The following is a 12,392-nucleotide window of genomic DNA, read 5'->3' on the forward strand; positions in this document are numbered from 1 at the left end:
TTAGATAAAATGTTACCACTCTCTACAGAAGAAAGAGGAAGTCCCTGTCCCCCACCTCCTCCTCTTCTTACCCCTCCAACTAGCCCAGCTCTGTCCCTACAACCTGTTCCTGCTGAACCAAGGCAGAATCCAAATGTAACATCAATGGCAGATTCAGACTTTTCCCTTGAGTTTTAACGTTTGTAAAACACTTTTCTCCCTATAACCCCATGACTGGAGGTTAGACAGAAACCCGGATTCCCAGTCCTGGGCTCTACTCCCCTCCATGGCTTTATGCTGCCAGGTTCCTGTCCTGCCGCCCCCTACCCACCCCTCAGTGAAGCCAGAGCAGAGCTGGCAGGGCTCTGTGTGTCCATAAGTGGGCAGGGGCTGGGAGAATGGGGAGAGGAGCTCCCTCCATGGTGTTCTAGGAGGAATTAGATTTTCTCTAGTTTTCTTTCTCTGACTGATAACTCACCTCTCAGGAACATGCTGCCTAGGGATGGGGAAACACAAAAGGCTTAGGGAAGATTTACCCCCCCCCCTCACAATGCCAGGGATCACAAGGGTTTGAGCACAAATGACCCAATTAAATAACCTCATAAAAAATAAGCTCATAAGCTTCATGTCATGTCCACAGAAGGTCTGGCACTTTCCCACAGTCACCGAGCTAGTACGTGGGCCAGGGTGGGAGGGGAGGGGGCTGTGTTTCAACCCCCCACAGAATCATGATCTCCAGCTCCTTCCCCCTTCAGCAGACTGCCTTATAACACACACCAGATGGCCAGCAGCCTGGGTGATGGGAAGAGCCCTAGATCCAGAGAAGGCACGTGAGAGAGGTGTAGGCACCACACTGGGAGGGCCAAGAGCCACGACCGTACCATTTGATGCAGTCAGAGACAAATTTGTGGAACACCCAGGATCTAAGCTGGGCTTTAAGGATGTGTAGGAAAGTGAGAGAAGAAGGTGGGAAAGGCATCCCAGGCAGAAAGAACAGCGTGAGCAATGTCAGGAGATGTGTTCTTGTCATCTGTTCAAACTGATGGGAATTTAGTGAGACTAGAAGGAAACAAGGAGAGACACAAATGGACAGACTGGGTGATCCCAATCTGGGCCTCAGAGGATTCATGAAGTTTATCTAGAATAAGTTTGTTCTAGTAAAAATGAGGTCCCCTTCTCCCAAAGGCTGCTGTGTATCCTCTAAGGGAAGAGCAGCCCAGCTCTCCTGGTTGGGTCACCAGGGCTACTGACCAGATTGGGAAAGATCTTAGTCTTGTGGCTGGGAGATGTGGGTTCAAATCTTGGCCCTGACACTATGCCTTTAAAATGTGCTGTGAACAAGGGGTTCCCAGAGCCTGGAGAGGAATGATGGTGAGATTTTCTCCAATTTGTAGGTGACTCCCCAAAGAGGGCTCTGGGCTCCCCTCTCAGGACCGGCCCCTCCCCACTAGGGATGGCTGCAGACCAGTACCCCCTCACCTGTCACCACCAGGGCCAGGGGCTCACTGAGCTCTGACCACAAGGGCCCCTGCCCAGAGCGGCATCTGTAGCTTCTCCCATATCTGGAGGCATCCACACTCTTGAGCACGAACTCTGCCTGCTGCCAGGAGTCATTTCTCTCCTCTCTGAGCTCTCCTTCCCTCCAGAGCTGGAAGCGGTCACTCCCCAGGTTGCCCTGGCACCTGAGGGTCACATCTGCTCCCTCAGGAACCACAGGACTCGGGATAGCCCAGAGGGCGGGCCTGGGAAGGGGGTCTGAGAAGGAAACAGAGTCCAGAGTTGTAGGAATTCCTCTGGCCACAGCATTTCTCTCACCTCTGGATTCTGAAGCCCCTTCCTCAATCACCCCATCCATTTAATGTAACATACCATGCTTCCTTCCCCAATTATCCTGGGAGTGGATTCCTGGTTTGGTTTGAGATAAGCAGTGAAATAAGAACAGTGGGATGTTGGGGGGCAGGACTCACCTATCTGTGCTCTCACCACCCAGCCCAGACACAGCCCTGTAAGAGAAGCTCAGGTTATTGATGCCTGCCCTCCAGCCCACACTGACCCATCCCCAGCTCTCCCCAAAGACCCTGAGCCTCTAATTCTGCTTTGGTCAGAATATGAAGGAAGAGGGCTTTGAGCAGACCCTGGGCTCCTGCTCTTTCCAGGATGATTCTGTCTCCTCCTAAAAGTTCCTTCTGTGCTGGAGAGTCAGCCAGCCAAGGACCTTATCACAATGTCCCTCCTTCTCTATACCTGACCCTGGGCACTTACCAATGGAGAACAGTGAGGTGATTGTGGGTCCCATGATGGATCTTCAGCTCTGTCCTGGGCTGCCCAGCCTCTAATGTGCAGAAGGAAAAAGGTAGGTGGAGAGAAGCTAGCCCAGGATGTGGTGGGCAGCCCTGCTGCCTTACACCCCAAAAACCAGGCCTCACAATTTCCGCTCTTATACTGATGACTGAGGGATCATGGTCCTTCAAGTCGTAGCTCTGAGAGGACCAGAGAGTTTTAAGGTAAATGTAACCTGGCAAGGACCAATGACTCTGGTGGGTAACTGGTATTGAAGACCACTGAAGGGGACCATGACCCAAAATCCTGAGACTTGCCAGAACATGACTGTCCCATCACCATGAAAGCCTCACCCTGAATGGGCCTAGATTGGCCAAAGGCCTAAGGCCATGGCCTGGAAGGCTCGGCCTCAGATCCTCCACTCAGTTGACTTCTGAGCACAAGTTTCATGTGTGGTGTGACTTTGGGTCAGTCTCATCCTCTGCTCTTTGGAACAAATAGCAAGAAAAACAGCAGCAATAATTCCAACAATGGTTGACATTGACTTAGCACTTTCAGGTTTGCAACATGACTTACCGATGCTGCCTCACTTCAGCCTCACAACAATATGATCCCCATCTTACAGATGAGAATACTGAGCTAGGTAGAGGTTAAGGCACCTTGCCAGGTTCCCAAAGCCAGACTTAAATTCTGGCCTTCCTACCCACAAACCTGCTGAAGTTTGGAACCTTGTCCAGGTGCTAGAGTAAATCAGGCCAGGTGCCCACCCTCCAGGTGTGTAAGTGCCTCCGGTTCTGCCTTTCCTTTAGGCTGCCCCAATGGCTGCACCTTTCACCCCAGGCATCACTGGCCATACCCCTGACAGCACATTTTCAGTTTCCTCAGATATTGCACCTTCTTGTGCAGCTGACCATTGACCCAGGGGGTCTCTGGAGCCCCAGGTGAGCAGAACTGACTCTCTTTGCTTCCTAGCCCCATCATCACCCTGTGTTTTTCTCATATGGATTCCCATAGAATAGACAGCCTCCAGCCTAGATAAGACCCAGCTCAAATTCTGTGACCATTTGTTCAGCTCCTTCTGTGTGACCTGCCCTTGTCCTACATGTTAGAATTGCAAAGACAAAAGAGAAACAAGACTGCCCTCATGAAGCCTAAACTCTATTGAGGGGTTAGGCATGTTGGAGATGCTCACTCTAGTTAGGTCAGCTGATTATCTGTCCAGGGAGGGGGGGGGTCACTGAAGGGTCACAGTTCACAGACACTATACATGTTCAAGTTAGTGAAGGTATCCATTTGAATGTGGTATCCAGAAGGAGGCTGGTGCTGAAAAGATTCCAGGAATAACCTGGGAGTGTGGAGGGTGGTAACAATGGATAGGGACTAGCTATTTTGGGATGTATGCAATCTGTTAGGCATGGGAAGGTGGAAAATGTCCCTAATTTCTCTCCTTTCTTTTAAAAATGTTTTTCTAATTTTGACTTAAATACTAAAGCATAAATACACAATAAGATAGGAAATATATATATATGTATATGTATAAGCTTAAATATTTAAGCTTAAGTTCAAAATAAGAAAATAAAGATAAAAGCATTACCATTTGCACAGAAGAAAATGAGAGAATTCTAAATATAAAGCAGTAAATATGCATTTCAAGGAAGCCGATAACCAATATTTTACAATGCATACCAGTCCAAATGGGTTCACAATTTAGATGTAAAGGTTGATAGTATAATCAATCTGGGAGATCAAGGAATAGTTTAGCAGTCAGATTTATAAAGAAGGGAAGAATTTGTGATGAAACAACAGATATAGAATATTACAAAATGAAAAATGGACAATTTTCCTTACATTGAATTGAAATGTTTTTGTACAAACAAAGTCAATGCAACCAAGTTTAGGAGGGAAGTAGAAAGTGTGAATTTTTACAGCCAGTGTCTCTGATAAAAACCTCATTTCTAAAATATAAGGAGAACTGAGTCAAATCTATAGGAATAAAAATAATTCCCCAATTGATAAATGATCAAAGGATATGAAAAGGCAGTTTTTAGAGGGGAAAAATGGACCTCTATAATCATATGAAAAATGTTCTAAATCACTATTGATTAGAGTAATGCAAATCAAATCAACTCTTAGGTACCACATATCACTGGTCAGATTGATTAACATGTCAAAATAGGAAATTTATAAATGTTGTAGGGAAAATTGATACTGATTCATCATTGGTGGAGTTGTGAACTGATCCAACCATTCTGGAGAGCAATAGGAAACTATGCCCAAAGATCTATAAAAATGTGCATACCCTTTAACCCAGCAATACCACTTCTAGGGCTGCATCCCAAAGAGACCATACAAATCTGAAAAAGACCTGTATATGCAAAATATTTATAGCAACTCTTTTTGTGGGGACAAAGAACTGGAAATGAAGGGGATACCCATCAATTGGGGAGTTGCTAAATAAGTTGTGGTATATGAATGTAATGGAATACTATTGTGCTATGAAAAATGAAGAGCAGAAGGACTTCATAATAACCTGAAGTGTCTTATTTAAATTGATAGTGAGTGAGGGGAGCAGAACCAGGAGAATATTGTACACAATTACAGGTACATTGTATCTGTGATGATGAACTTCGATAGACTTGATAGACTTCGATATTCTTTTATTCAATTATTCGATAGACTCCGATAGACTCTTCTCAGCAATGCCAGATTCTAAGATAACTCCAAAAGACTCATGATGGAAAAGGCTTCCACATCCAGGGAACTAATTCCACAGTCTGAATGCGGACTGAAGCAAAGCATTTGCTCCCTCTTTCTGTTGTTGTTTGCTTGGTTTGGTTTGGTTTCTTCTTTCTCATGGCTCATTCCATTGGTTATAATTCTTCATGACAACTTTACTGTCATGAAAAGATGTTTAATGTGAAGGTATATGTAGGACCTCTATCAGATTGCATGCCACCTTGGGGGAAAAGGGGAGAAAAGGGAGGGGAAGAAAATTTGGAACTCAAGGGATTGTGGAACTGAATGTTGAAATCTAAAATAAATTTAAAAGGGAAATATCCCCATAAAATAAATACAACAGATGGTGTTGACAGTACTCTGTCTTTTACTTTGCTTCCCTCTAAATTTCCTTTTGCTTCCTTCTGTGCCTTCTTTTTACTTTGTTCTTTTCTCCTTCTCCCCCCCCCCTTGAAGGATCCAATTACGCATGGATATCTGTATCTATATTTATGTCTATACATCTATAGCTATACCTATATGAATATCTATATGTATATATGTATGTGTCTATATATCTATGTGTATACAATGTGTGTGTATGTAGGTGTACATGTATGTATATATGTATATGTATGTGTGTATGTATGTGTGTATGTCTTTGTTTACATATGTGCATGTGCTCACATGCATATATAGACATGTGCACACAGCCATGCATACATACATATACCCTTAATACACTTACACATACATATACTTAGATATCTATAATCCTATTCATATGTAGACATATGCATCTATGTAAGTAAGACCATCCTATACTTATTTGTTGCAAGTTTCTCTGAGGGTGCATAATCTCTTCCTTTAGAAGTCCAAGTTTTTCCATATTTTCCCAAGTTCACCAACTCATCATTTCCTACACCACAGAAATATTTAAAACTCATAGGGTCCAGTTATTTTAGATAGTCCAAAACAACATTAATAAATATGACTGCCACATAGCCAGTTTCCCTATTTTTCTCTTTTAATGAAATCGATTTTAGCCAAAACTTGGGCTAGCATCATGCTTACCACTCCTGCTCCTTTTTCCCTAACAAATTCTACTCATGATCTTTATTTGTTGCTTGTGCATATCTCTTATTTCTTATCCCTCCTGACTTCTCTACTTTACTTCTCTTTGTTTCTTTGCCCTCCTATTATTAACCCACTCCCCCTTCAAAGATCCCTTCTTTATCCTCCCATTTCCATTAATCAAAACACCCTTCCATACCCACACTTAACTTATGCCCTTACTTTCCACTGTTAAGATACCTCCCTTATCCTCTCCACCTTCCTTAAGCCCTTACTGTTTTATTTCTTTCTGAATTTAGACCTGTATATTCTTCTAGATATATATGTATTATTCTCTCTTGAACCCATTCCCAATGAAAGAAGGTTTCCAAGACCACCAGCACTCCTCCCCCACCTAATTCCTTTGTGGCAGTTCTCACATCTCATTTTTATAATATAATTACTGTTTTCAAATGTTCCTAAACAGTTTTAATTTTTAAAAGACATATAATACTCAGGTCTATCCCAATCTTTCATACAAACTATTCAATGAATAATAATAATAATAATAATAATAATAATAATAATAGACATGCATTTCATTGTTCCTCCTATAAAAAGGAAAATTGTCAGTCCTTATTGAGTCACCTATAGTTAGTCTTTGGTATATTTCTCTTGCCTGCTATATGTCAAATTTGTTAAGTTTAGTTGTTTTTGACAAAATAGAGAATGTCTGACATTTTATTAAATATTCATTTTTTTCATTCATAATTATACTTAACTTTGCTGAGTGTCCTATTTTTCATCAGATCCCCAGTTCTTTTGCTCTCCCATATATAGTGGTCCACGACCTGTGCTCTTTTAGTGCCACCACTGTTAGGTCTTGTGTGATTGTAACTGTGGCTCTATCATAGTTAAATTATTGCATTTTTTTTCTTGTTGCTCATAATATTTTCTCCTTCATATGGTTGTCTTGGAATTTGATGATAATATTCCTGTGGGGTTTTTTTATTCTATGATCTCTTTCAAGTGGTGATTAATGTGTTTTTCTTTCTGCTTTCCCCTCTTGTTCTAATGCTTTAGGACCATTTTCTTTAATTATTTCTTGCACTATTGTATCAAGAATCCTTTTTATTATATTTTTAGCTAGTCCAACTATTCTTATGTTTTCTCTTTTTGATCCATTCTATTTTGATTTATTACTTCTTGGTTTCTTATAACTTTTCTGGCTTCCTCTTGCCATGTTTTGATTTTTAAGGAATTGTTTTCTTCCTTAAGATTTTGTATCTCCTTTTCTAATTGGTTGACTTTTTTATAATCTTGTTTTTCTTGGATTGTTCTTATATCTTATTTAGTTTTCCCTCAGTCTCTCTCATTTGTTTTTTAAAGTCTTTTTTATGTTCTTCTATGATTTGGGGGGGGGGGAGCAGGTAACCATTTGATGTTACTCTTTGGGGGTAGAAGAGGGTTTCTTTAGTATTTTCTGAAGATGAATCTCAGTATTCTCTATCCCCTTGGTGACTATGGTTGGATTCTTTCTCCTTTGCTTGCTCACTTTTTTTTTTAATTTTAGCAGATTTTTTTTTGTAATCAGTTCTAGACCTGGAGCATTGGGGATAGTGCCTCTGATCCCGTATACTCCTTCAGTTCTCCCTTCTGTCCTGGAACTGAAATCAAGACCTCCAGTCTACTGTAAGTGCCCACAGTTAATGTCATCCCAACCCCACTGCTTCTTCACTCTCCAACTTTGTGCTGGTTCATTCTTGGCCACGGCCACATTTCTACAGGACAGCTGAGTCTGGTGTTCCTCATCAACAGAGGTCTCCTTGACCTTCCCAAGTTCAGACACCCAACTATCCTCACTACCCCCAGGGGTAAAATTTCCTGTGGCCGAGGCAGAGGCTAGCTCCCAACCCAGCTAACCCCAGGGCTAGTTGTTTGTTGTTTAAGTGGAACTAGTCTGCAGGTGTTTATTCTTCACGTAGATGAAGCCTCTTTCTGGGATTTTTCTTCAGATCTTCTCCAATTGTCACTCAAGGACCTCTCTTCTGCCCCAGCTCTCATTTATTTTTAACTGCTCTATGTTTTCCCAGAGGTGGTATTTTTTCTCATTCTTGGGGAGAAACATGGAGAGCTTGAAGCTTTCTGATCTACTTCACCATCTTCCAAGAATCAACTTTGTAATGCTAAAGTATGAGCTAGGGTTTAGTCAGTTTCTTCATATGTCTCTGTGACAGTTTTTCCTGTCACTACCTCCTGTCCCCAACCTCCAACCCTGCTCTTTCCTTTCTTCTGCTCAACAGAAGTGGGCACTTACCTTCTCTGACACAGTGACTATAAGAATTACTCTGGAGACCTGAAGAGGGATTTGAAGAGACCTTTGGATTAGAAGCCTTGGAGAACAAAATGGGACCTTGGGTTCCAAGAAGAGGACTTCCACATAGAATGGAACTGATGAACCTATGCTCTTCCTTCCTCTCTGTCTTTGGCCATGGCTTGTGTTGGTGGGGGTGAGTGAGTGGATCATGTCCTATGTGAGCTATCAGATATGACTGATCCAGAATCCAGAGGAACACAAAAAGGAAAGGGTCCATCTTTCACTTCCCAATTTCCCTAGTGCCTGATCAACACAGGTGCCATCTCAATGCAGCTCTGGAGAATCAAGAAGGGTTCAGGAGGCTGAGGTTAGAGAAATGATGGGCATGAGGACAAGAAGAACAGTGAAGCACGGAGGCTTTCTTGGAAACTCAGGAATTTTTTAATTTATTTTTTAAATAATAATTTTTCTTTCCCCCATTACATGTTAAAACATCATTTAAAAATGCATTAAATTGAAAGGTTTTGTACAAACAAAACCAAGGTCACCAAGATTGGGAGGAAAGACAAAAACCTATATTAGATTACTTGCTGTCTTGGGGAAGGATGAGGGAAAAATTTGGAATTCAAAATCTTAAAAAAATGAATGCTAAAAACTATCTTTATATGTAATTTGAAATAATATGATTAAGTGAAAAAATCATTTAAAATTATTCATTTTAAATATTTGGGAAAAAAGAATTTCCATTGCATAGTTTAATAAAAAGAAAAGATGGTTGCCATGAATGCGTATCTATTATGTACAACTTGCTATTCCTTTCAAATATATTATAGTTATCATGCAAATTTTTTCTTCCCTACCCTAGAAAAGCTATCACTACACATAAATATGCATATATATATATGCAAAATCCTCCCATGCATTGTGCTATCAGTTCTTTCTTTGGGTGGAAATTGTACATTCCTTCATTTGAGTTAATTTGGACATTCATAATAGCAAAATGACTTACTCACTCAAAGTTCTTCTTAAAACAATCTTGCTGTTCCTTTCCACAATATTTATTCTCTTGGTTCTGCTTATTTTTCTCTTCATCATTTTGCATAGGTCTGTTCTATCTATGTTTTCTAAGGACATTGAGCTCATCATTAAGTACAGCACAGTAGCCTTCTATCATAATCATATACCACAACTTGTTCAGTCATTTCCCAAGTGATGGGCATTCCCACCATTTCCAGTTTTCTTCCACCACAAAGAGAAATGCTATAAATATTTTAGGTCATATAGGTTCTTTTCCTTTTCCCCTAATGATCTTGGAAAACAAACCTATTAGTGGTATTTCTGGGTCAAAGAGAGAAGTCACTTTAATAACTGGGCATTATTCTGGATTACTCTCCACAAATAGTTGGATCAGTTCACAACTAGACCAGTAATAAATTAATATCCTGATTTTTCCACATCCCCTTCAATATTTGTCACTTTCTCTCTCTTCTTTCCCTCCTTGCTTGATCTTCATAGTTTTGTTTTCATTCACTCTTGTTTTGTTTTGGTATGAGGAAAATTCCATTGACATCATTGTAATTATTGTGTATATTTTTTTCTTGGTTCTACTGATTTCACTGCACATCACACAAATGTTTCCAAATTCCTCTGTTTTCATGTGATACATAATTTCATACAGCATAATAATATTCCATTTATTCCCCTACCACAATGTGTTTAGATATTCCTCAATTGATGAGCATCTACTTTGTTTCCAATTTCTTGCTATCACACAAAAAACAGCTGCTATAATTATTTTGGTCTATATAGTGACTTCTCACACTTTCCTTGGGCTACCAATTCCAAATGCTTTCAAAAATGGTTTTACCATCTCTCAGCTCCACCAATAGTGTTTTAGTGTATCTATTCTCCTCCAGTGTTGACAATGGCAATTTTGGGTCATCTTTGCCAATTTTCAGGGTGTTTGATGATACTCCAGGGTTATTTGCTTTAACATTTCTCTTATTAATAGTGATTTGGAGCATTATTTCATAGAGTTGTGAATACTATTAATTTCTTACTTTGAGAACTATTTGTTCATATCTTTTGACCATTTGTTGTAATGGGAATGCAAATTTGGAAGATCTTCCCTGCCCCTAGGCTAAAATGCACCTGAAGCCTGGGGAGGGAGGCTTGTTTTTCAGTAGATACTTCTTGATTGGCCAGTGAGTCAATAAGGTTGTTACATTCTCTGAGCCAGGAGAAGGCTATATAAGCCCTGATGTATAGCTTTGTTTTGGGACTCACTTTGAGAAGTGTTCTGTGATTTGATCTGAATTCTGGGAAGCCGTTGTTGAGAGTCCCCCAGCTTTGAAAAACCCAGATGTGGAAACCCAGATGTTTACTGGGTATGGATGTAATGGTTGGACAGTTTGGAAAGCTGTCTACTTGATCTGTTAATGTCTTGATGATTCTGTCTGTATATTTTGAAGTTTGGGGTGCTGACCTTTTTCCCCTGAACAAGGTAAACGATATATGTCTGACTGATTAAAGTAAGCTTGTTAACCCATTTTGAGTTGCTTTCCTTTAACAAAGCAGATCCAAGAACCTGTATGGGCAGCAAACCCTGAGGACGCGCTTGGGGTGCTTGCTGCTACATTTGTCTATTATGGAATGGCTATTAATCATATAGAGATAAACACATATACATTTATACACACATGTATATGTACAGGTATATATAAACATTTGTATATTGTTTATACATCTTAAATCCAATCCTTAATCAGAGAAATTTAATCCAAATATTTTTTCTTCTTTAACAACTCCTTTTCTTACTTTTAAGTTGATTAATTTTGTCTCTACTGAAATCTTTGAGTCTCATATGATAAAAATAATCTATTTTATCTTTTGTAGTTGTTTCTATCTCTTGTTTGGTTAGGAATCCATTTTATATGCATAGCTTTGAGGTATGTATGGTTTATTTCTCTTCAGTTTTTATAATATTATTTAAAATTAAAATCATGTATCAATTTAGAATATACTGTGTAATAGATGTAAGATGCTTGTCTAAATGTATTTTCTACTAAACATTTCCAATTTTTCCAGCAGTTTTTATCAAATAAAGATTTTTTCCCCCATTTATGTATCCATTTTATTAAACACTAACAACTCATTAATTTTATTCCAAGGCCCCAGTCCCACCCTCTCCTACATAGTTACATTGTTTCTAGAGACTTCTAGGAAATCAATAATCTTTCTTTACTGGAGCTCAGCTGCTGAAACCATGCAACCTCAGAAATCAGGTGAAATGATCTGGATAAGAAACTACTTCTCCCTCAAGAGTGTAGATAGTGATGATACAGGGAGATATGACTAATGTCTTTTCCTTGTTTTTTTTTTCTAAAATCAATAAAAGTCAGTAAACTTATCAATTCCCATGGGTTCCATGATTATTACTATGCAGATGGTTGCGAAACCTATTTATCAAACTCAAGTGTCTCTACTGATTCCAGTCCCACATCTACAATTGCCTATTGGACATTTCTCTATAGATTCTATATTTACACATGGAAAAGCATATTTATTTTAAAATTATTTTATTTTTAATTTATGGGAGAAACCAAGAATGTTTATAACAGTATAATAAAGATTTCACATCTGAACCTGAAAATATATTATGTACAACTTGAAATTCCACATACATAGATATATGCATATATATATATATATAATATTTTTGTCTTTTCCGCCCACCATAGACATGGTTACCATTAAATACAAAGAGTCATGTGTATGTACACGCACAGACACACACCTATTTGTGTATATATTATTGTATATATATATATATAAATTGTATACACACTCCTATTCATATGTGTGTATATACATGCATGCACATAATATACATATATGTGTGTATGTGTATGCATACACACCTATATAACTACATGTAGAATTATTCAATGCATTCTTTTATTTATCAGTTTTTTCTCTAGATGCAGATAGCTTATTTCTTCATATATCCTCTGTAATTAATTTAAATATTTCTAAAAGTCGAAATGAA

At 39.4% G+C, this 12,392-nt stretch overlaps 1 protein-coding gene across 1 annotated transcript in view; it reads right to left on the reverse strand.

Annotated features, from left to right (window-relative positions):
* LOC138171725 (immunoglobulin superfamily member 1-like) overlaps nucleotides 1–1,834 on the reverse strand; it is a 15,943-nt gene extending 14,109 nt beyond the window's left edge. Inside the window, exons 1-2 of the mRNA XM_069101359.1 lie at nucleotides 1,459–1,834; nucleotides 458–475 (exon numbers count right to left, since the gene is read on the reverse strand). Of these exons, the coding sequence (XP_068957460.1) occupies nucleotides 458–475; nucleotides 1,459–1,834 (394 nt within the window). The remainder of the gene's footprint in view (nucleotides 1–457; nucleotides 476–1,458) is intronic.
* Nucleotides 1,835–12,392: the final 10,558 nt, after the last annotated feature.

The sequence above is a fragment of the Petaurus breviceps genome, unplaced genomic scaffold, assembly GCF_028583685.1.
Source record: "Petaurus breviceps papuanus isolate PSGF00001 unplaced genomic scaffold, PetGlider_PUasm1.0 462, whole genome shotgun sequence".
In the NCBI taxonomy this organism is placed as follows: domain Eukaryota; kingdom Metazoa; phylum Chordata; class Mammalia; order Diprotodontia; family Petauridae; genus Petaurus; species Petaurus breviceps.